Source organism: Accipiter gentilis, chromosome 6 (assembly GCF_929443795.1).
Source record: "Accipiter gentilis chromosome 6, bAccGen1.1, whole genome shotgun sequence".
In the NCBI taxonomy this organism is placed as follows: domain Eukaryota; kingdom Metazoa; phylum Chordata; class Aves; order Accipitriformes; family Accipitridae; genus Astur; species Astur gentilis.
In genome coordinates this window covers 1,127,422-1,152,625 of record NC_064885.1, presented here as the reverse complement: position 1 = coordinate 1,152,625, position 25,204 = coordinate 1,127,422, and the positions used below count along the sequence as shown (strand labels likewise).

Genomic DNA, 25,204 nt, shown 5'->3' with positions numbered 1-25,204 from the left:
GGAGTCCCTCTTCCCAAGGTTAAGCTGAATCTGAAACACTATAGTATTAAAAAAACCCAAACCATTCCAACCTCGTTATTGTAATCAACTGATGAAAAATTTCTGCCACACACCAAGCAGCTCAACAAACACCCGGGCGTCGCAGGACCACTAGCAGACTCCTTTCTCATCACAGCAGTCCCTTCACCCAGGGTGACAGGACAAGCACTTGCAGAGACAATACAGGCTTGAGAACAGCGGTGGTCTAGCATAAGTCCCCAGTTGGTAATCCCTGCGTCCAGGCTTGGAGGTCCCTATTCCAGCGCTGACCTTGCAGCTACACTTCAAATGTTGTTAAAACCCTCTGCCTGCCTCTCTTCTGTATCTGCTGCAGCTTTGGGCTGGGAGATGCTAGGAGAGATGAAAATCTGTGTGATTTCCAAGTTTATCTGACTTTGAATTATCTGAATGTGAAACAATTACAAAAAAAAAATAAATAATCCAGCTGAGTTTCCTCATGATAGGCAGTTAATGTGCTTTACAAGTTTTATGCTTAGCCTAGATTCATGTTATGTCATGGACTTAGTCCCTGGCGAGGATGAGGATCCGTGCACATCCAGGGAAAGTGCTCAGGGAAAGCCTGCTGTGTGGGCAAGCGCTCCCACTGCCCAGGCTTTCACCATGCACAGGTCCCTCCCTGCGTGCAGCACAATGCTGCAGTTTGGGAAGCCAACACTGACCTCAAAGAGCCAGTCGGAGCAGACCCAGAGCCCCTTCCTTCTTCTGCACCTAGCCAGCATCACTGCCACCCCCTGCATCTCTGTTTAACCAGAGAAGGAGCACCGAGACGGGATCACGCCTGCAGCTGCCTGGTGCGAACTCTTCCGCTTAACCTGGTTCATGAAGTACTGATCCTGTTTCTTCATGGTGGAAAAGTTGCTGAAGTTATCTGCATTTCTGTTTTCCCACTTCCTCAGACAGCGGCGAGGACCGACTGGCGCTGGGAGCTGCAAAGCCCTGAGGAAGGCAAGGTGTAGTCATCCGCAGTTTTGGTTCTCTGTTCTGTACAAAGCAGCGGGGCTCTCACAACCCAAAGCCAGTGAGAGTTGACTTGAGCACAACCCACGTGTACCAAAGAAGGCAGCATGGCTTCCGCCAGCTCAACAGACGCACACCTCCCCGCCCAAGACTGCTCTTTTCCAACCAACAAACTTCAGCACAGACCCTTCTCCTTATGTTTGTGCAGCGATGATTGCAGAATTTCTTTTTTTAATGTTAAGAAATTGGAAGCCTTGGTTTCCCAGGCAGCTTTTACTCTGCAGTGTAAGAAAGCTAGAGAAGCTACAACTTCAAAATTGATTTATTTTTCACTTCTATCCACTTAAAAAATTCCACAAGAGCATCACTTAAAAGAGCCAGTAAACCCTGACCCTAATATGGGGGAAGCTGATCCACCCCAGGAGGAAATCATGGATTTCCTTATTTTCACGTGAATCCATCCATAGCTTCTGATGGTTGGGAAGTTTTGCAAATCAGCTGCTGGCTCTGGTGAAAACGAGGTGATCATTTCACTCCGAACATTTACAGTTCTCGCAGTTTAACTCCTAACCACATGCAAAATAGGGAGCTGAGGCCAAATAAAAGTGCACAGTAATCGTTCGCTCCAGGAATCAGTATCCCTGCAAGAACAACTCTGTACGTGAAAGCTGTACTTAAAAGGTGCTTTGACCACGTAGCCACACACTTCAGAGTGTGTGTAATACAAAGTGCAAGAGTGGTCCCGCAGAAAACGTGCCAAGTTTGAAGCTGAGAGCAAGTCCTTTGCTTGGCAATGCCTGCAGAGGACCAAGGGCCCGGGACCTGGCTCTGACCACAGCCCTCTCCAGGGCAGTCGCCATCTGCACTGTGCGCAGCCGCTGCTGCTCCCGTATGCAGGTGGAAACGGTGACAAGGAAGCAAGGGCGGTGATGAAGAGTCCCTTCATCTTTTATTTAAACAGCAGTGACCAAATTAAAATCCATACGTGGGTTTGCTTTTGCTCCCCATTGAGTATCTGATTTTCCTCCTTTACACGTAGCTGTCAGCTTCAAAGCAGTCTTTACCCACGTGGATTATTAAAGCAAGACCAGCACAAACTGCAGTGACAGCAAACACCCGATGCAATACCAGTTGTAACATTTCACTCCTTTGTGCCCATTCTTCTCACTGTTTCAGAGCTGCTATTTGGTCCTTGTGTGCATCCCACTTGCCATTATTTGGTAAACAAACCAGACACAAACTACTGTTGTCTCTACGCAGCAGAAGTCATTTGTCACTGTAAAGAATTTTCCATTTTATAGCTGGCTGTAATTAAATTGCTTATTCTTATGTCAAGATTGAAAATAATGCCTCCAATGCTTTCTCTGCGCTTGCCTCAAGAATAATGCTAGCCCTGTAGTTGGCATTAGTGAGGTTTAAAAGGTCTTATTAAAAAGCTCCCCTTATAAACATTATATTAGCAATTTTAAAACACACTTTCAATTACGAGCTCTTCCAAAAGCATATTTCAGCTGTTGTGCTCTATTACATGGCATTCACTGATTAAAAATTCCTCATCAATGAGCAATCATGAAAGTGATTTGCAATTTTGAGCCAGACTCTTTAACTCTTTGCTACTGGGATCGCAGCCACTGCAGCAAACCAGGAGCTGCCCCACCTGCAGGATCTCCACACAATTCAGCACAGACCCAACCCAGCTGGTCAGGCCGTACAGAGTTTTGATTCCTATATAAAATGCAAAAAAAAGCTAAATCCTAAGAAAAGGATCTTATCCTTGCAGGATAAGAAAAGGATCTTATCCTTGGAGGGACTGCCATGGTGCAACAGATCTACAGCAGGAGTAGTCCACCAGCCTGTCATCACAAATGTTGCAAGCAGAAAACATCAGAAGACACAGGGATGCTGAGGAGCCTGCAGTCCCCAAACAGCCCAAATCCCCAAGACTCTGCTGGCAGAGGTGCCACACTCACCTGTAGTACTTTGGGGTTTTGCATTAGTTTTATCAATTTTGGGCACTCCTACTCTGAATCACGCTAAATTTTCAAGTTCTTCAGGTGCGACGAGCAATTTGTTTAAAGCCCAGCATCTGGAGAAATCGCTTGCCCCAACTCAACCCAAGCTGCCGCGATAACAGAGAGCCCAAGAAAGCCGGAAAACCAAGAGCCGCCAGTTCCCCCACCAGCAGCAGGCCGGCGTCCCCAGCCTCCGCACCGAGCCTGTGCACCAGCAGCAGCTGCCTGCACCAGGAAAGGTGATGGCATCCACCGGAGCCTGCCTGCAAAGGACCTGCTCCTGCACCCTGGACCTCTGGGACCCCCCGGACCTCCGGGACCCCAGCTCCTGCCGATGCCAACGGGAGCGCTTGGTCTGCGGGAAGCGGCACCGGGCAGGATCAGGCCATCAGCAGAGGTAACGGTGGTACCTCTCCCTTCTGCTCGCGTGAAACCCCAGCTGGTTGCCACGGGAACCAAAGCCACGGTTTCCATGGAAACTGCTTCATTCGGCTGGCTCTCGGAGATGAAATCCCGCAGCGGTGCCGGATGCGCCAGCCTGGTACCACCGATGGGAAAACACAGGTCGCGGCACAACAGTACCACCGCGGCGGCTGACGTCGCTGCCGCTCCGCTCTCCCCAGGCAGACGCGGCTCTCCCACGCACGCCGCCCGCTAAAATCACCCACCTGCAGCGACACCCAGACAGTGTGTACTACAGCCGTTTCTCCGTGGGTTTCCCCCGAGAGCCTTTGCTCGGTATGGGATTACAGTCTCCCTTTCCCCAGACGCAACGTAAAATCACGACGGGCTCGACCCAAAGCCCCGAGTAACGTTGGCTGGGGGAAACGTGGGGAGGGGTCCGGCAATGACCAGTTCTCAGCGGGTTGGGAGAAGTGACAGCTCGTGCATCGAGGGAGGGGAGGAGCAGAACAAGGACTTCAGGCTGCCACTGTGCACGGATTTCAGCCTCCCGAGCTCTCAAAGCTGACACTTCACAGGAGCACTAAAACCACTATAAAACTTGCAAAGTGAAACTGAGACCATCCCACGCTACTCATAGGTCTAATCGCCAGCGCTCTGCAGCGGGCTCATCCGATCCCAGGCACGGCTGCTGCCCTGTAGAGCCTTCAAAGCAGATGAGGCAATCTGCAGCGTGGCGTGAACCCCGGGGTGCAAATGACCCCGACGGGCCATTTGCCAGCAGCCTCGTGACCCAGCTCTTCCATGCGTTTAACCCCCAGACAAGGAAGGCAGCCAAAAAGCGCTGTTGTATTCTGGGAGGTGACTTCACCCTCACACGCACGCAGCAAGCATGGTGACTTCAGGAAACGAGCAAGTCAGTCGTTTGCTGCAGAGGCTGCACCGGCTTTTCTGCAAGTACGAGAGAAGCGTGCTGGGCAGGGGCTTGTCATCATCGCATTTTTGTGCGCCCACCACTGTTCAATCTAGTTGCAAGGGAAGAGATAATATCTAGATAGAAATACTTCACAGAATGGGAAATCTGCCTGGAGCGGAGAACTCATGGGGAAATGAGAACATGCATTGTTATTTACGTTTATTATTTGCACAGTTAGCACTGAAGACTCCTGATAAAAAAAGACATTGGGCCATAATCTCTGGAACAAAAATACAGCTGAAATATGGCTATTTGCACTGGCCTTGCAGATCCAAGAGGACCCAGTCTCCTGAAGCACACTCCCTGGAGAAAGTACAGTTACTAGGGTAGAGGGCAGGAAGAATCCAAATCAGGAAGACAAGGAATAAATAATAAAAAAAAAACAAACAAAAAGCAGCAAGTGACTGGAACACAGAGTACAAACACAAACCAGGGAAAGGCATAGCCATGCCCAGGGTCAATCACCAAAACCATGCTGGCTTCTAACAGTTTAGCAGATCTGGTTTATTCCTTGATATGACTCTCAAGGTTAAGAGAAATTCAATGTTAAAAAACCTGAAGTATTATTTGCAATGACTAGGTGATAAGTTTGGTTGTGCATTTTGATTTTTCTATTTATTTTTTTAAATAGTCTGTCATTCATGAAATAAGTGAGACATTTTTAGTGATGCTAATGGATTCTGGATGCCCAAAGACCCCAAAATACTGTGGTGTTTGTTATTCAGAAAAGTATTCCAAACAAATTATTTTAATTTGTTTGGTGTGGGAAATACATCTTTGGTATAACTGTAATAATTTTCTGCAAGCAAAAAAAAAAAGCATGCTGCATTTCAAAGAGCAATTATTATTAATGACACAAGTGCTGGATACGGGACCCTCGCAAGCCTTTCCGGAGCCTACGTGATGATGTACAGACAGCAGTTCTGGAGGGCAACAAGCAGTTACGCTTTAGAGCTGCAGCCAGATCTCTTACTGCTAGAGATGAGGAGGAGATTAATGTGGAGACATATTATCTCTACATCTACTTGCGGCAGTATTCTTGTATTTTTCTTGGAGGCATCTCACAGCAGCCGCTGTGGGAGACAAAGCAGAGTTTTGGACGGGTCCCGGGTGCAGCGCTCCCTTTGTTAGTATCCCTATGCGGGCTCAGCCAACAGGCAAGATGTACCAGCGAGCTGTGCATCAGAACATAATGCTGCCCAGGCTTTGAGCGGCTGCCCGGGAGAGCAGGTAGGCGAGGACTTTTCCTGGGAAAAGAGCACACCTCCCAAAACATGGTTTTGGCAGGTGATGGCGGTGCCAACAACCATGAGCTCTGACAGAACCACCCTGCCCAGCGTTAGAGGACCACCACCCCACCGCACACACGCCGCGGCAGCGGGTCTGGGAGGCTGAGGTCCTGGTGACTCAGAGAAGGATGCCATCCTCCCGCACCACCTCTCTTCCCTGTTTCTCCATCCTTGTAAGGAGGGCAGCTTCAGTTACTCACATCCCGACGGCTCCACCTACGACCCACGGAGCAGATCTGGGTCACCAGAGGATTTCTCTTAACCTCCCTCCCTCATTGTTATGGCCACGGCGGCAGTGGGAGGATGTAAAACCCAGTTGTTAAATACAAACCAACTCCAGCGCCTGTGCAAGGCCATGAATCAAAGCCGTGCACTTGAGTGAAAATCTTTGTCTCCGTGCTACAGGGTTGAGGGCTGCAAGCGCTGGCTGGCACAGTGGCTGCGGTGCCCACCGTGCCCGCACACCGGCAGCACTCAGACCCCCCACTGCTGCTCACGAAGGCGGTCCCAAGGCTGAAGCTCCGCTGCACGGTACAGCATGCCCCACTGGGCTGAGAGATTGCCTTAGAGTAGGTGAAGTCCCACGAAATTCTGAAATATGAAGTGATAGGAAGGTGCCAGCTGCTGGGGACGATGAGCTCTGAATCACAACACACACTACTCTGAAAGAGCAGAGAATACAGAAAGCATCGACCAGCCTTCTGCAAACCCACCCAACCTGCGCAACATTAACATCGCTGCAGAACGTTTGCAGAATGAAATCAACCTTCTTTTAGAGACACTTTCCACTCAAAGATCTCAGCGTTTTGGGAAGAGGAGCAAAATAAAAGTTGTTCTTTCTAATGCTGCAGGAACTGCACAATCACCCTCGGGGAGCTAGCTCCTGTTCTCCTAAAATGCTAATATAGTGAATAACCAGGTACCTGCCCAACAGATGGCACCCAACTCGCACCTACTTTGTACAGGTCACCTGCCACCTACCTTCCTCTTTCGACCAGAGCCATAATTTTCAAAGACACAATTTTCCCTAAGTGCAGTCTCAGGATGACCTGAGCAGCCTAGTTATTCAGATCAAGATGTATCTCAGCATTACAGGACTAACATTCCCTACTTGACACCCTCATTAGCAGACTGCGGACTGTATTTTCTCCCATGGGTGCTATACTGACTGTCCTCAAAGGAACAGTATGTCACCAAGAGGGATTTAAGAAAACAGTAAGAACTCCACAGTGAAAGGGACATTCTAAATGTACACTTGACATTTTAACTCATAATGATGTAAAAGATGAGTAAGACAGCTAAAAGAAAAAGAAATCGGGGAAAAAAATATCCATTTTTTCTGCCTTGTTTATTTGATGCACGTGTTATCATCCTGTGCAGAAGCAGCTTCACTGCTTCACCAGGTCACCCAGCTTCCCATGGCCTGCGCCTGTCTTCCCCACAGTGACAGCAAAGAGAAAGGCACAAAAAAGAAGTCACAGCTGCACACAGAAAAGTGTTCAGATAAAACCACAAGAATTGGCAGGGCAAGTCCAAGGCACAGGCAGGATCAGAGTCACTATTAATTTTTGATAAATAACTGAGACAGGAAGCCTTGTAAAAATCTTACTCATATTTCCATATCCTCCAAAGCATGCTTTATCAGTATTTCTATCACATCAGAGTAACATCGACACGACAACAGGAGATTAAGCTGATACCAACTTCCTGCTGCTCTACGACAGACAGTTTCAAAATCCCCCTCATTTATTATTTTATAGCTGACAATGTCTAGCAAGGCTGCTACTGACATCTACAACTGCAAAGCTCTGTGTAACATGGGCTGAAGTCTGCTGCACTTATACACATGCAACGATTATTATTTTCTTGCAACTATTTGTTTGTAATTTTAATCCATCAATAATTACGTCACTGTAATTTTAAAGAGTATCAACACACACCTTTGCTACTGCTAACAAGAACAGGAATCCAAACTACCCTTGTAGCTTGTGCCACGGGGTCCCTGACCTCTTCCCTATCAGGCTCTCAGGGAAGAGCTAAAACACAAACCAAACTGAACGGTTATGATGTCAGTGGGGTATTTTGTTTGTTTGGGGGTTTTGCCTTGTTTTAAAGGCAGGTGACCTCTGCAATGTTACAAATAAAATAAAGCTGTGCGATCAAGCTGTAATTATCACCGCTTTCATCACATCACATGCACTCCCTTCTCTCCCATTCCTGCTCTCTGACAGCAGATGACAACCAGTACGAGCAATGACACCCAAACAGGCTACAACACAACCATAATTTTGAAACCCTGTGCTATGCTTCACTTACAGGTTGTTTTGGTTTTTACAACCTTGAGTGCTTCTTTAAACTACTACTTAAATGACAGCAGTATGATAGATGTTTTTTTAATTGTTAGAGAATCTACATGTACAAGATTTATAATTCTGTTTACCCTTTCCAAACTCTCGTGTATGAGTCACAAGCAAGACACTGTTAAAAAAAAATAAAAAATCACCATCCCTTTTGGCAAAGGTTAAGAAACAGCTTCCACTCACTCAACAAGGTTCAAACTCTGGGCATTTGTAAATACTCTCTTGCATGACACGTTTTGTGGCCACTCCTACAAATAAAAATCCACTGACTGCTCTCTGAACGGAGCCTCCTTTCAGGGAGATCATGCTGCAGCTGGGGAGGGGTGGCAAAGGATTTAATTTCAGACGTCTGCAGCTGCCTGGGAGCCCACATCAGTTTTGGCGGATGTGCCAGCTTGAGTACCAAACTCTCTGATTCAAGATGGGAATCCCACGTTTCTTCTACTCAACGACTGTGCAAGTCATCCGAAGGGAAAACAATGTCAGTGCTACTGCATGCTAAGCACAGTCCCAGGCTACATGCTGGAAGCTATTAAAACATGCCTGACAGTGGAAACTCTGGCTGGCTGGCTCAGATTGGCACGCTGAGTGCCAAGGGACTGGAAGCTCTCTGAGCATCTCCTGGCTTCTCAGGTTGAGCACCCCACCTCCCATATCAATGTAGCCCAATGTCATGCCTCTGAAGCTAAAATAAATTCTTCAATAACTCCATTAAGGGCAGGAACTAGACCCTGCACTTGCTGTGCATGAACAACTCCCACTGGCTCCAGTGGAAGATCAGCCCTACATCCTAATTCTTACCTGTTTCACATTTTTAAGCGGTTTCCAACTTGCTTTACTTTATTAAACACTGTTTTTTCAAAGGTCTTATTTCTCTGCGCTTTCTGAAGTCTACAGATGACACCATGTTGCATGACCACAGCCTATTGTTGCTGGAAGCCTTTATTATTGGCAATGAAATTCAGGCTAATTAGACAAGATAGAATCAATTGATCAGGTCAGGTAAACAACATGAAGAAGCACTGCTTGGCATGTGAGTGCTGTTCACATGAAGGAGGCACTGCAAGTACTAAGGACCCAGTTCTTACTAGGCAAGTTTTATAGAAGATAAGTATATTCACCTAGTAGCTGGCACAGAAAAAAAAAAAAAAAAAAAGTTACAGCTATACTTTTCAAGGTGGAGAACTTAATTGGATTCAGCATCACAGTTGGGCTTATGCATTTTGATCAATAATCCAGCCACTACAGTGCTTGAATGTAAATGAGTTCTATTCTTTATACAACACCAAATACTAATGTCAGATGTGTGGGGTTATTGTCTGCAGTACAGCATCTCCCTACATCAGGATCCGGCATGTTTGTAGTGTCCTCCTTTACCTACGTAACACCTAAACCCTAACTGAAGCATCACCATAAGACTTTAAAAATCCACCTGTCTTGTTCTGGTCCTCTACACTAGACAGGGATAAATTATTTTGCTCAGGCACTGATGAAGCAACCAATAAATAAAACCAAACCAAAAGAAGAGATGCTGTGGTTATCAACAGGAAAATTTAACAAATGTGAAAACAGTCTCTGGTCTGTTCACATGTCCATGAAATCAGCTTAAAAAGGACAGCACGAAGGACTTTCTACATGCACTATTTAAGGCATCCTTGGACGGTACTCTGTATACATTCTGCCCTTGAGGGAGTCAATTCTGTTGTTTATTGTTGGCATAGATGGGAAACTGCATCATTTTTAGGTGCACAGCATGTTGCTTCAGGCAGTTTGAAAAGCCAAAAGAGACTAAGCGAGGATAAACAATTTAAACATCTCATATAAACAATTAGCATTACTGATGAGTACAGGTAAGTCAGTTCACGATGGATTTCTGCTCCTGGCAGGAGGTCAGGAATCAGCTTTGTAATTTATTGTTTGTCTTACACAGCATCCTGTGCTCTCAGCTTAGTTGGTGACTGTTGAGAACATACCACACGGACAGGAGAGGTGGCAGAAGAGCACACGCTGCAAACAGCCGTGACAAAGGAGGAAAAAGACACAAGGAAAGTCGAAATAACCAACGTGCTAATGGTGAAAAACTGAACCAGCCTCCTGCATCAAAGTACAATGACTGATGCTGACACGTCCTCTACTGCAGGATTATGGGTTTTTGTTTAGGAAGGGATAGAGTCCATTCTCCTGCCTAGGATAATCACTTCTCCCTTTATGCTTACTGTTTTGAGTTTGCTGAACTACTATTTTTCTTTCCATCTGACAATGATCGGAGACCTATGAACTTCTGTCCTTACTTTAACTTCAATCTAAAGCAGTTACATATGACAAAGGAAAATAACATCGATCTGAGCAGCGGTGACCTAGTCAGCAGGTCAGCTGAGGCCACAATACGGCCATGTGAAGCCAGTTCAGCTGAGGAAGCCCGCGTTTGTAATCAGATGAGGAAATTAGGCACACTTCCCTCAAAACAAACAATGCAGTAATTTACTTGGGAATCTAAAGAGATGTCAATTACTTTGAGTCCAGTAACCATGACTTTTTTTTTTTTTTTAGCATGAACATTTTTTTTTTTTACCTCCTGAGAAAGGCATCAGACCACAGAAACTGTAAGGTGCTGCTTCCACTCACTGCAGGGAGCGGGGAGGGAGCTGCAGCCTGGCACCTCCCCAGCCTCAGCTGGGTTTGGAAGAAGAAGATTTCCATCATGAAGATGGAGACTATTTTACTTTGGTAAAATACTTCTCTGGCTAGCTGGTCTACAGTTCAAGTGACAGCAAGAGGCCTGCAGCCTGTTCACACGAGCAGTCTTGTGACTTGTAAATGGCTTTGCCGCTCCTTTATACATTTCTCTAAGCACACAGAGCCACAAAAATCAGAAGACTGGTTTGCACCACAAATTCATCTGGGTGATTCCTGGGAATACTACAGGCATGGCCCAAGAGGCAAGTTTCCAGCTCATGTCAGTCAGTGGCCTTGCTCCAATACCCACCACGTCGGCGGGATGTGGGGTACAGTGCCAACCCTAGCTCCTGGGGGAGAAAGAAATTCTACCCTTCCTGCCCCTTCCTGAGGCAATAAATGACAAATCGGTCATATTATAAATTGTAAGTTCATCACAGCTGTTTTCTGTCTCTAACACTAGAAGCAAGTAGGCAGCAAGTAGGACTGTTAGATTACTTCTATGAATTTATAAGCAAGGTCCATTTCTTAAACAGAGCAAACACTCCTCTGTAAGACTAGGGCCCAACATCTATCATCACAGCATTCCCACCCCCTCCCCAATACTCTTGCAATATCTGAGCAGCCCGTGCAGTAGTTTGGATCACAGCGGTGCCCTGCCTTGCAGTCTTCAACGGATTTTACTCTTTGCCGTTTGCACACCCTGGGAAGCTCAGCTTTGTCTAATATTTTGTAAGCATGTTACTATTCAGTCAGCATTTGTCTAATATTTTGTAAGCACATTATTATTTAGACAGCATTAGACTCTAGTTGCAGTGGGGAAACTGGCAAACAAGCAAGACTTGCAGTGCGATCTGAAATCTGCCAGGCTGCGGCTGCGGTGCTCGCGAGCTGTCTCATTGTGGCTGTCCCCATGTCACCTGGTGAGCAAATCGCCTGGATGTTATCTTACACTAAATATGCAATAGAAAATAACCCCTGAAACTGGAAGGTGTTCAGGTACCATAGCGACAGGCACAGTTTGAGAACACAAAAGAGAAAACAGTTTTGCTTAAGGGCTTCAATTAGCTTCCAACTAAGATGATTACAACATTTCCTAGGGGCCAAGGAATCCTTCAAAGAGAATCAAATCAAAACGCCCAGCTGCACGGACGTCCTGGCTATGAACTGCGTCTGACGCCTTCTGCTCCCTGGCCACCCCAGCAGCACCTTCATCCAGCAGAAGCGAAGCGCGGTGCGATTCCCCCTCGCAGCGCGGCTCTGCGGAGAGACGACAGACTTGTCCTGCCTGGTCTCTGCTGGGGGACGCTGCTTCGGCAGCAGGTGCTGGCCAGCCTCGGCCGAGGGGACGGGGCTCTGCTCGCTCAAAGCAAACAGCGTTTTCTTCCCGCCGCGGTTTTTTCCACGTCACTTCATGCATCTTAGAAACCTTCTGGAGGCCCCCGGCATTTTGACTCACGTTTTGCAGGAAGGAAAGCAAAGAACGAGGTGACCCGCGTAACAAACGCGCTTCGTCAGAGGCTCTGCCGTGTGGGACCGGAGCCCACCCCGCTGCCGTGACCCGCAGGGACAACTCCCTCAGCCGAGAGCCACGGCACAACAGCCTACACCGCCTACAACTGAATCACCATTTAAAGGGATTATTAACTTCCAGCTGCGTTCAGCCTAATTTCCTTTGTGCAACAGTGTGTTTAATTGCAGAGATTCTAATTTACTGTTGCAGAGCACAAGCCCAGCTCTAAGGATAAATTAAAATGACAGCTCCATGGGAAGTTTGGAATTTAACTTTCTGACTTATCTGATTTGATGCAGATACAAATATTTAAATCCAGCCAAGGAAACAAACAGCCTGTTTCTAAGAAGTTCCAGCTGGAATGGGGGAAAAAGGATTTTGTAGGAAGAGAGGCTGCAACAATTAGTGCACTGTCATACTCCTTGCGGGCATAGATCATCAGCTAAGCAGAGCTTCAGGGCCAGCACGCTGCACTCTCCTCTGCAAGACTCATTTGGGCTTGTTTTTTTGGCGGTTTCTTTCCCCTTTAGTGAAAAACTACTTTGCTATATTGAGAATAAGAGGTTTTACTTTTAAATCTCCTTTGTACAATTCCCCTGTTCTCTTTTCAAGGGAGAGAGGTAAGCACCAAGCCTGTCGAGTGAAACACACCAAGTCTGGTGCGTGATTTGCTGCCAAGGCGGCAGTGTTTCTTTTGTTTTTCTCTTGTAATCATGACCAACTCTGTGCTACTGTCTGCAGATCAGGCTGGGCTTCATCTCACCCAGCCTGAGCTGGTAAGAGGTGTCCCAGCCCAGCCCACGGTCCCACCTACGCTCTCTGTAACCCCTGGGGAGAAGCGAGCCTCATCTGCAGGCAGTTCATCCCATCCACGCTGATGCACGTTATTTTTGTTGAGACAGTTCAAAGCTAAATTCAAACCGAATTAAAAATTATTTTCTCTAAAAATTCATTTTTAACTCTCAAAATTCACATCAGATCTCTAATAATCTGGGTTTTTTTCAGGCGAATAAACAGAGCGCTCAAACTTTTACTGCAACTGCATCCCGTGATCCAGGCGCAGACCCACGGCAAAGCCGCTGCCAAGGAAAACACTCGGCTTTCGGGATACTCCCTGCCGCTTGTGAGCTCGAGCGAGCAGCCGGCAGAGACACTCTCACCGCCCCGCCAGAGGAGGAGAAGGCGAGACGCGGCGAGAGGCGGACGCTGTGCCGGCAAGAAGGTTAACATGAGCGGCACAGCCCCACCGTGTCCGGTGACCGTGGGGCGGCAAGCTGGCCCCGCTGCCAGGTCAGGCACGGCCACGCAGCCCACCGGCCGCCCTGGGCAGGCAATCCAGCCACGCGGGGGCTGGCGTTTGCCATGTGCTCGCTGCACACGTGGAAGGTGGACACTGGCATGGGAGCTCCCAGCCAGAGGGGAGGGCGGGAGGCCGGGATGAGCCCGAGGTCACCGTGACCTTCGTTGCCACGGCGGGCGAGCGCCTGGCACGGGCTGGCGGACAGATCCGCCTCCTTCCCTCAGCCGGTGCCAGCCCGGTGCCGGATGGATGGACAGACGGACGGATGGACGCGGCGGCACGCCGGCTGGCCCCATCCCGGTGCCGCGGCCACCCTCGGGCCATCACGGGTGACGAGGCAGCGCTCCTTTGCGGCACAGTCTGGGTCCAGGCAGGCTCCTGGCAGGGGAGCTGGTGCTGCGCCTGCAGTCCACAGCCCCGGGGCTTTAGTCGGGTTTTGCTCCTGCATGCACCTCCCGCATCCCAACCGCCTGCCCCCCCGGCCTCCCCTCCCGCCCGGCAGGGTCGGCTTAGTGCTGGGGTCCTGCGGCACCCCGACCCGGCGTGTCCACCACAAAAACAGCTCCGTTACCCTTAAGGCCACCTGCGAGCGGGAAGCTGGAGAGACAAGGTTTGGACGAGAGAGTTCAGTTCTCCGCACTGAAACTGGTGGGAGCAGCAGAGGGCTGCTCCCCGCGTGCTCCCCGAAGCCAGGCCGGAGAGAATGTGGGCAACCGAGGGAGGTTCTGAGAGGCTGGTACCGGCACCGCACGCCCGAGACCAGTCACCGCAGCAGGTCCTCCCGCAAGCCATGACGCCTGTGGCAGGTAAACTAGAGCTGTGCAGATACAGCCACCTTTGGCGTGACAGTCCCTGACACCAGGATGCAAATATTGCACCGCTAACTGTCAGAACTTCTGCATTTTCGGTTCACTGAATGATTAAATACACTGCAATTACACCACTCCAAGACCCCCTTCAGCCCCAGACGGTGGGCACACAGAACAGCACGGGCACACCAGAGCAGCAGGGTCGACAGACCTGATCCCAGCCATTCTGATTCCCAGAATGGATCCATTCTGGGAAAAGCAATTCAAAGGCACCACTGAAATGGACCGTGAGTGGCAGAAACTTAAAGGAAACAAAATGCGGTTCTGAATCTGTGAATACCTTCTGGACCATCATAAAAGTAGCCTACGCTTCCTAAGAGGATGTGACAAGAGTTTAATTCCTAGCAATTTATGGAGATGTCGGTACGTATCCTTGCAGGTAGCACAAAACTGCATTGCGTCTAAGCCTCAAAACATTTCACAGAGAAGGGGGAGAGGAAGAATCGGCCATCCCCACCAACATCCTCAAAGAGAATTTTAAACTGTCTTCCAAAAGCACAGAATAAAAATGCTGCCAGAGAGCAGAGTCTGCTCACGGATAGGTCTGCACCCGCATCAATATTCACAGAGCATCAGCTACCATGCCAGGAACAGCTCCGTTCATGACATTGTGAGTCCAGACTCAACTTCCCGAACACGAGAGCAGGCGATCAGATCGCTCCATCTCCCTTACTGCTAATGGAAGCTCATCTCTACCGACACCAGCCTGCCTAAAATCAAATGAAAGGCTCAGATCTCTTCTAACACCCATTAGGCTGCAATACAACCATGTCTCCAAAAATGACCTTTTTAAGCAACATAGATTTATTTCCTTTTGTTTGCCGTCCTCCAGTGGCTGGGTACTATTAGAATTTGCCCCAACCAAAGGCTCTCTAAGCGAAGTTGCCGGTCAAGACTGATGAGAAGGGCTGAGCTGGTCTAAGTCTTAAAGGCAACAAGTAGTTAGTGACTCTCCAAAGCAAAGTTGATGCAAGTAATCAATGTCCAGTACTTCTGAACATAGGAGTGAAATGGTATTTGAGAGAGACTGAGGAAAATGGGAAGATTAAGCGAGGAAAAAAGATGATGCTTTACTGTGGAAAAGCCCATTGTGAACAGCCCTCAGCACCCTTTATTCTAGCCAACACGTATGAGGTCTATTGGCTCTCTTCATTCGCACTATAAATTTAGCAACTCTTCCATTTTCCAGATGAATTTTAATTGTCTTACATGCTATTGATTTCACAGTCACAGAGGACATCTCTAAGAATTTATTTTGTGCTACCATTAACCACTTTTACAAATATTAAATAAGCAAACACTAACATGTACTTCACTTAACCTGCAAACACCACAACTTAATTTTGTCTTTACTTTCTCCCAGACTCATTCTTGGTACCCCATCCACTTAGAGCTTCACACTGCAACCTCAAATTCCAGTCTTTCCCTGCCTCCAAGCAAATGACCTGTACTTACATCTCCATCTCATCAAAAATTTGAGACATCCAAAACCTTCATGGAAGTCTGTCTGTTTTGGTTAAGCAAACAGGAAACCTCCTCAAAACATATGGATTAAAATTCATGTTAGTCCAAAAAGGAGCAGCTTAAGTTTATACAGCCTGGAGATCCCTCTTTAAGATCACCTGTATTATCTGTTCACTGCATAACCATCACTGGTATGGATGACTTGTGGTTAACTAGGAAATTCTAGTATAAGGAGACTGCATGAAGCTAGCATTCCTAGAAGATTCAAATGTTCTGGAAATCTGGAGTTTATAAATGACTACACTCACATGGGAGGACAAGGAGGAGGAGGAATGGGAGTTTTTCTCTTCCCTTTTTCCTTTGCACTACAGGAAAAAGAAAAGTAACTTGGCTTAAGCAGTTAGCACCATTCTCTGGTTTCAGCAGGTAAAGTGCAATAGAATGACCGTCAACAATAACCCGAACGCTATACGTACCTGGATGTATCGCAAGGCACTCCTTAGGACACTGAGGTTTGAGGTCTTCTTGTCGTCTACGTTGGGGATGTTGCGTTTTAATGTCTCAAAGCATTCTTTCAAATGCGCACGTCTAAAGAAAACACAGGTGGTTTGTCAGCTTGTGGGAGCATGCACCAGAAATCAATTTAGCAGAGGGCTAGGCTTAATTTGGGCCTTAATCCAGCAAAGCACTTACACATGTGCATAGCAGTCACCAAGACTACCTGCATGCTTACAACTGAACCAGCTCAATCCAGCAGAAAGACTATGGGGTTGTACGCCTGGATTCTAGTCCTAGCTTTGTTAGGAAACCACTGTACAATCTTAAATGAAATATTTCATCTCCCTGTGCTATTGCTTCCACTTTCACCATATTTCTGCTAGTTAGACTTATAAGAGTTTTGGATCAGGAACTGGTCTTTCTTCTGTATTCATACTGTACACTGACCCCTGATCTTGGCTATTTTATTACTTTAAATCAAAAGAGAAGTTACACCATTATGCACGTGGGGATTTACTTTGCGGGATCAGGGCTTTGCAGGGTTATTGTAATGCAATTACACAGTTAAGTAAAACATACTGGGAAGCAAGAGATGCAGAATTGAGCTATAAGAAAGCAAAGCAATACTGCAAGAGTCATTAAAAGTCACTAAGAATTTTGTTCAGGTTGTTAACAAACAAACAAACAAACAAAATCACCAAAGCCAAACAAATATTGACAGACTATAGGCCAAAAAAAAAAAAAAAAAAAAAAAAAAAAAGAAAAAAAGGAAGGGGAATTACAATTAAAAAAAATCAAACCCCTGGCTTTCTACGCACCTGTTCTTCTCCAATTTATTATGTACTTCCCTGGTCCCAACCCTGTAACCCAAACAGAACAAAGATAAACTCAGTGTCAGGTTTAAAACTACTGCCATTCAACCTGTACTTTCAGCAGTATGTGTGTGTCTAGGATATATAGGTAAATATTAAAAAGCAATAGAGGTGTTCAGATACCACTGCTTTAATATTAGTTGCATAGATATTTCTACCTATACTGTATCAAGATAAAATCCATACTTTATATGCATATTAGATGGGATAAGCATTACGCACATACTGCACACAAGATACAAACAGGTATAATGTGTGTATATATACACGGACACGGCTACTACTAACAACTGGGAAAGACACAAAGTGTCAACTGTATGTATTTATACAGTACTAGATAGCCCAGATTCTGACCCATTTCTGATCTACACCTACACTCCTGTGGTGTAAGATTTATGCAGTTTCAAATTAAAGTGTACGGGACTTGGCAGACATACTTCAAACCGCTTTAGTTTTTTACTGCGCCTAAAATAACACAGCTGAGCATAAATATGGAACGAAGCAATCCAGGAATCCTCCAGTCACTGCTAAAGGAAGAACCAGGGCGAGCTTCTGGTTTTTGGGGCTCTGGTCTGTCCCCACCCTCTGAACCAGAGGAATACTTTTAGGAAAAGCCAAACAAATTCATGTTATCTCACTTTTCCAGCTACAGTGGTGGTAAAGTACATTGGTAGACATGTGGAGATTTCAAGTATCTTCCATACACTATGCAAAGTAATTATTTGCCTTTGGCTGAAAATACACCAACATTGAGGTGAGCATTTCAGGAGGTACGTTAATATTTAATAAATATTCAGGTATTTAAAAACAAATATTTGACAGCCTTTTCCCAGGAAACATTTACAAGCTGAAAAAGACATCTTTTCTGTGCTTATGTCTAAAGGAGTAATTCTGGGGAGAAAAGGAGCATGCACCTTGGGGTAACCCAACCAAATGCCTTTCAGGAAACCTTGCAACTTGCTCAGCATCAGAGAGGTATTTTTCTGGCACGCCTATGCCAAGAGCTCTGGAAATCGTGCATGGTAAAACGCTCTGATTACGGCACAGACACAGCAGTGATGCTGCACTTCGCACTGGGACAACAGCCCTCCCAGCTTCCCAGGAGCAAAGCTCGGCGTGACGCACAAGAGCAGTTTGCTGGTGCGGCCGCAGTCAGCCCGCTGCCTGCTGCCAGGACAGCAAAACTCCCTGCAGGCTCCACTGGTACCCCCCTGCCATCAGAAACCCCCTCGACACCCGTCTGAACCCACACAACAACGGCAGTGACAGGTTTGCTTGATTAAAGCACAAATATACTTATCATTTCTGCAGCTGAGCATTTTATAGACAAGCTCTAAAGATCACAATCTATCTTAGAGGAATTATATTGGCATTTTAGAAAGGCCATTATCTTTACAAATTCTTATCTACATTACTTCTGCTGTTTCCTTCTTTGCATTTTGGGATCTCTACATCCCAAAGGACACTCTGAACCCTTTTTTTGTCCACTACATCTTACATCTCTCCCTGCTTCCACGAGATGATACTGAAACTACCACTCCTTGCATGGAGGCCATCCACAGGGAAGGTCAGTACCAATTCACAGCCCTGCGCTCGTGCTCCTCTCACAAGTGTGTTACAGTGGTTCTGCATTACAGCTCAAAGCAAATGTCGTAAGGACCAGAGGACCTGGGGAAAAGAAAGCCAACTCCCATGTCCTGACCTTATGATACATTCAAAATACTGAGCTCCACTGAGGAGGGAGCAAAAGGGAAGGCTAGATGCTGACCTGGCCAAAATGTTTCTCCCAAGCAGGTCACTAGCCCGGAAAGGATTGCCTTTTGTCTGTCTCTTCTGCTGGCACTTGTTTCGGCTGGGTGGACTGCAGCGACTAGGAAGGCCTCCAGCTCTGCTGGGTCTAACCCAGCACAGCAGCCTGAGCCATACTGGAGTGGGACAAGGCTGCCGCTGCTACGCTGCACAGCAAGAGGGGGACTCCAGTTGGCATTTTGTCTAGCAGCGTCTCCTCTGAACTCCTGACCAGATCTCCAACCCCACCCTAAAACCAGGGGTACATTTGCTTTATTGCACTGAACACACAAGACGCACAAAGTGACTTTCTGCCCAGCCTCGGTGGGATTAGCGTACCATTTTAAACACCACTGCAAAGAATTATCTACCAGATGCAGGCAGTCGGGAGAATGGTCAGAGGTCTAGACAACATGGCCCAGGAGGAAAGACTGAACAGATCCAGGTCATTTATCCTGCAGGAAGGAAGACCGAAGGGCCAAGGTAAAAGCTTGCTGCAAAGAAGGGAACGATTTGTTCTCCCAGTCCACAAGAAATAATACCAGACTACGTATTAGGATACTGTGGTCTGGAAACGACCGCCTAAGGAGAAGACGGTCTCTACCAGCCAAAGTCCTTAAGAACAAGTTAGACAAACACTAACCTGGAGCAACATCAGAGTCACAAGTCCTGTCCAAGGGTGAGGACAGATTAAACAGCCTTCAGTCCCTTCCAGCTGCAGGAGTTTTGAACAAGCAGGAGGCCCTTAGCACTGACAGCACTAAGAAATTGAAACAGCAGCTAAGGTGATCTCTGTCCTGGGAAATAAAACCTCCCAGATCACATCCCAGTTTTCAACAAAGTTCCTGCAAGCAGCATTGCTGCACGATTTCCCCGACCAGTATAAGCAGAGATCTTTTGCCAAACATAATACCGGATGCCACCTGAGATCAGACAGGCAGTGCTGGGACTTGCTTCCTAATACAGTTCTGGCTTGGAAAAAGAAAACCTTGTACAGAATCCTACAGTGTGTAGTCAGGGAGGAAAAATAAAAACCACCAAGCTAAGAAACCCTGCTATCAAAAAACCAAACAGACATCCAAACATCCACGGATCTTGGTATTTCTGATCTGACAACTCTTTGCAACAGCAGTAGCTGCTCCAGGTCAATGCAGCTTTCGGTACCATTTTTGTCTGGTCCCTCTCAGAAGCCTCCACGCACAAGGAGCACTCACCCTCCAGGTCTCTTCTTCTGCTCATTTGGTTTCGTGTCTTCCGCCGGAGCCAGCTTCAGAGCACCGAGCTGCGGGGCCGCTCCCGGGTGCTGCAAGGGCTGGTGAGGCTGGGGCTGGATGGGCTGCTGAACAACGTGGTGCTGGGAGATGGCCAGGACCGGCGCCGCATAATGCTGGAGCTGCTTCGGGCTGCCCGACGGGGGTGTAGCAGCTTTCCCATCTGGCAGAAGCGGGCCCGGCGGCCTCTGGATGACCGGCGCGACCGAAGATGGTTCCTTATTGACACCGGGAGTGCTTACGAGGGGCTGGTGGCGTTGTACGAGCGGCGGGGACAGGGCGGTCTGGGCTGCTTGCTGGGGGGGGCTGGTGACAACGGGGATGGGAATGACCGAGATGGGGGCTGCCAGGGGTGGGGGTGGTGGGGGGACCGGGGCCGGGGGGGAGATGGGCACCAGCAGTTCGCTTCGGGGCTCCTCCGGGGGAACGGCACTGTTCGCCCGCGGTGCGCTGGCCTTGCCGGCCTTCTTCTGCTCCTGCTCCCTGTCCAGGCGGAGCTTCTCGTGCTTCTCATTCTCCTCTGAAAGAGAAACACCAACAGGGATTAATGGCCCTTCCCTGACCTTCCCCATCCGCAGGCCTCCAGCCAGGCTCGCGACGAACCGCCTGCGTTTCCGAGAGGGCAGCGGAGGCCTTGAGGGTAACGCAGCCCAGCCCGCGGCAGGACCCGCGCCCCCGGAGATCCAGCCCGCGTCCCAGCCGTGCTGCACCTTCTGCCCGTTGCCCTTCGCTCCAGCACCAGGCTACTTAAACATAAACCACGTACCGTCCCCACGTTCAGCCCTGGAGACCAAGCTGCCGAGGCAACGCCTAGCTCCTCTGCCGTTTGCAGCAACCCCAACATCTGCAGGGATGCCACGATCGCAGCAGCAGATGAAAAGGAAGACATCACCTGACCGACCTCCTTCTGCCCCGTCCCAGCACCGCGTGGAGAGAGAAACGGCCTGATCCAGTCACCTCCCACTCCCAAGGTCCAAACCCACTAATGGCAAGGCCTTCCTGCCAAGGGCAAACATTACTGAGCCGAACAAGGTCAATGGACTTTTGAGAGCTGTGGCAGGACCCGGCCAGGAGCCCGTGCTCGCTCCTCGGAGGGATCCAGCGTAGGTGCAGGATCAGTCCCTGCTTGCCCTTGCGCAGGCCCGCAGGGATGGACCCAGCACCTCGAGCGATGCTTACTTCTGCAACACCTTCCCAAAGCTCTCCCTGCTTGTGTCCCTATGCAAACACATCACTGCGTTCTATTGTATAGCAGAAGAAACCAATCCACAACAAAACATTTTCAATTCTTCCTTTTCTCTTTTTAAATTGGCAAAGAGCTACTGAGCATTTTAACAAGGAGCCTGCCCTGGCCCTGTGACAGCCCCAGGGCAACACCGACGTTCACGTCCAGGGAGGTAAGGACAAACCCAGAGAACAGCCTCAACTAACAGCATCCCAAGGAAAACCTGTGCATTTCAGGATCGCTTCCTAAACTACAGCCAGTGTGCAGGAGACAGGGAAACCTCATGAGCCAGGCATCCCCTGCTCCCAGTTCTCCCAGCACTAACCCAGGACACCCAACGGCTGAGAGATAAACAGCAGCCACAGGGCTGCAGCTGATCGTAACCAACCACCCGTGCAGCGCAGGGCAGGGCAGGCTTCTTTGGCTAAAATACCCTGTATTTTACACTATCAAGTGTAAATCTTAACTCAATGGGCTTTACAATGATACAAACCCGACAGCGCACTTCTTTATTGCTGGCTGTGGATTTTATTCAAGCTCTTAAACTTGGCTTTGATGTGCATACGTTTCTGTATGTTTTCAGAACACTAGACAAAGTAAATGAAATCTGTGTGGTCCGACTAGCAAAATAAACCTCATTAAATGCAATCCAGGTCTCCAGCTTTAATTGTGTGAACATGGCACAAATGAAATTTATTTATGTAAGTCCTGTGGCGCCAGTGGCCCTGGCATCTAGACATTTCACAGCCTTAATCAAATACCTCCAAAATCGCTGTCCACGAAGCTCAGTGGATCCCATTCCTAACAGCCTCCAAGGAGCTGCAACAACAAATCCTGCACCAACAGCATGCTTCCAGCTATGACTTCTTCATAGTAATATACAAATATTTGGAAGATAAACTCTTACTTCATCAAGCAAGGGATCAGAGCAGTGACGCATACAGTCCAGTATCCTGTCTTACATAGTGGACAGTATCAGGTAATTCAGAGGAAGCTCCAATAAACATCCCAAAAGAGCTTGTCCATAGGACAAGCTTGGGCTTGACCTAAACACTGTAGTCGGAGTGTGTATTTAGGGAATTTGGTAGAAAAGGCATGTATACTGCAACTTGGAATCACCAGATTATGCTCAACCCCCCAGTTATCTTCAAGAAAAAGCTACATCAAGTACAAAAAGTGGAATAAGGGGAAAAGGGCCTCCCTGGTAAGGCAACCTCACCAGCCATGGAGCTGCTTGAGTACTTTCTCACCCAGCTTTTGATTTTGAGGGGTATAGTGCAAGAGCAAGAGAGAGCAATAAAGGGAACAAAACTTTTATTCCCGATTCTAAGTGACCTTTGGTACATGCGACCGCACAGTGTCACTGTCCCTGATTCACAGACGATGCGATTTCCTTAAGTTCCCTCCAGCCCGGGATTTCTACAGCATACATCATATTTCCTCCAACCTTCATTAAAGCACTTTGGCCCAACTCTGCTCACAAGTTTCCAGAACAACTCCATCCAGAGCCATACCAGGTCTGCAGCAGAGCATCCGAGAACCCCGGGTGGAGGAGGCCAGCGAGGAGTCCCCGAAGAAACACGCGGCGTGAGCTTCAGGGAAGGCAGCCCAGCATCGTACCTGCTGCCGGAGAGGGGAACTTGAAACCTTACAAACCTTAGCAGCCCTAGTTCAACACTCAGCTGCAGCAACAGCCTGAACACGCACGCCTCATGAGAGCAGGAACGAGGTCAAGCACCCAGCTGACAGGGTAAATACTGCCCAGCACCTACACGAGGAGAAAGCAACACCTGGATTGAGCTCCAGCACCAGGGCTTCACCTCCAGGCTCTGACCCTGCAGCACTTGGAAAGGCACCATGTGAAATTCAGTGATCTGGAAGGATTTCACATCCAAAGAGTACTTTTTCCATGGTTGCCCGAAACTCAGATCCAAAATTTGAATTCAGATCCTTGTAGCACCAAGGAGGAGGGTAAGTGAGCTCAAGATCTGACTCCAAAATGTGAGGTTGTTTAAAGAGAAGCTCAGAGTCTGAATGCAGTATTTCTCTGTATTTTCTCAAAATATTTCAGGGTAATTATCAACATTTCCTTAAAGAAAGAAGTAAAGCAGGGCAGGATGGCAAAAACTCCAGCAAGAATCCCCTGACATAAACAACATAAATCTCAGCTACCGATGATTTCAGTCTGGTTGAATTGAACAACATTAATAACTAATAAAAGCCCTTTGTCTGCAATTCTTTTGCTCTACTTTGCTGCTTGGTTTGCAGCCAGAGCCAACGCAATGGCCCCGGCACAGGACGCACGAGGAAATTCAACCCCGGTGACCTGCTGACTAATCGTGTTTTCCATGTGCATGTTTGGCCATGCAGCCAGCCAGCGCCAGGGCGGCACAGGTAGCCGGCCTCTGGGAGAAGGAGGGTGTCCTGGGGGCCGACCCAGCACCAGCTTCTGCCGGGCACACGCCGACAAAAGATGGCACAACTCCCACCCAGACATAAAACTGCACCGTGCTGGACAGGAGGGCAGCAGCAAAGAAGTCAGTGGAAGCTCCTGGCACTGCTCGAGGTCCGACGAGGACAGCAGAACCCGCCCATGCTGAATTCACTCCTGTGCTGGCTTCTGGCACTAACGTCATGAAAGCGGAGAGGATCTAGGAAGGAGACAGACCTGCAGCAATGCCTTCCAGTGCACGACCAGGAGTCAGCAGTGAAATTCCTACAATGAGTAATTCTCATTCATTGGGAAAGCCGAGAGAACAGGAAAGCAAGGTTACAAGCGTGCACTACTGATCAGAAATATTTATGTAAATGTCTCTGCAAAGCAGGTGCAGCCCTCAGGCTGCTGACAAGCTGCCAACAAGGCCTTTGGTGTTGCAAATCTTGAGCTCCCTCGAGCTAAAGAGTTTATTTCAAGGATTGTTTTTTTAGCCAAAATCTGATACCAGTGAGCCGCCGTCCTCTGCGTCCGACTCGTCCACAGGCGAAAGGGAACCACGCTATCGACCCCTCCTGCCAGTGAGAGGGCTGAAGGTCTCTAAGCCGGCTCTTCCTAACACACACACACCGCCTCAGGACAGAAACACTTCCACCCAGCTATGAAGATCTCTGTCTCCTGCTCACTTTGTACTCGCACCTTGCAAACAAACTAAAGACACGCTTTAAAAAAGCCCCCAGAGCTCTTTGTTTTTCCGTGTGAAATAAGTTTACCCACTCTCCTTCACAGATACCGATAAAAACAACGAACGGTAACCAGTGCGCCATGTGCTCAGGCACACACATGGCTCATTCTTTCACATGCACTGCACTTGGTACAGGAGCTTCTGCAAGCCCAGTATGTAGAAAGCACAAGAGGCTTAGGGCATTTTCTGGGGCTCAGAGGGACAGCTGAACCAGCAGACGCACACCGAAATTACGTGTAATTTCCGTTCATTCTTGACACTTTCATCAAAAGGACAGAGGACTGAAAAAAACAAGGGAGATCCCCCCAGATCATGGGGTCTGAACCACAACCGAGGGAACCTCACCCTGCCCACGTCACGAGAGCAGGGGACCTCAGCTTCCCGGCCAAGCTCCCGAGGCGGTACACTGTAAAGGAGGACAACAGCAACGCCAGCAGCAACAGGACGGAACAGCAAATCTTGTCACAGGAGGACAGAGAAACAGGGTCAGCGT

The 25,204-nt window shown here is 48.2% G+C and overlaps 1 protein-coding gene across 1 annotated transcript in view; it reads right to left on the bottom strand.

Moving 5' to 3' along the window:
• Positions 1-25,204, bottom strand: part of MNT (MAX network transcriptional repressor) — a 47,458-nt gene that overhangs the window by 11,065 nt on the left and 11,189 nt on the right. The window contains exons 2-4 of the mRNA XM_049801850.1: positions 20,251-20,827; positions 17,195-17,236; positions 16,355-16,466 (exon numbers count right to left, since the gene is read on the bottom strand). Coding sequence (XP_049657807.1) covers positions 16,355-16,466; positions 17,195-17,236; positions 20,251-20,827 — 731 coding nt within the window. The remainder of the gene's footprint in view (positions 1-16,354; positions 16,467-17,194; positions 17,237-20,250; positions 20,828-25,204) is intronic.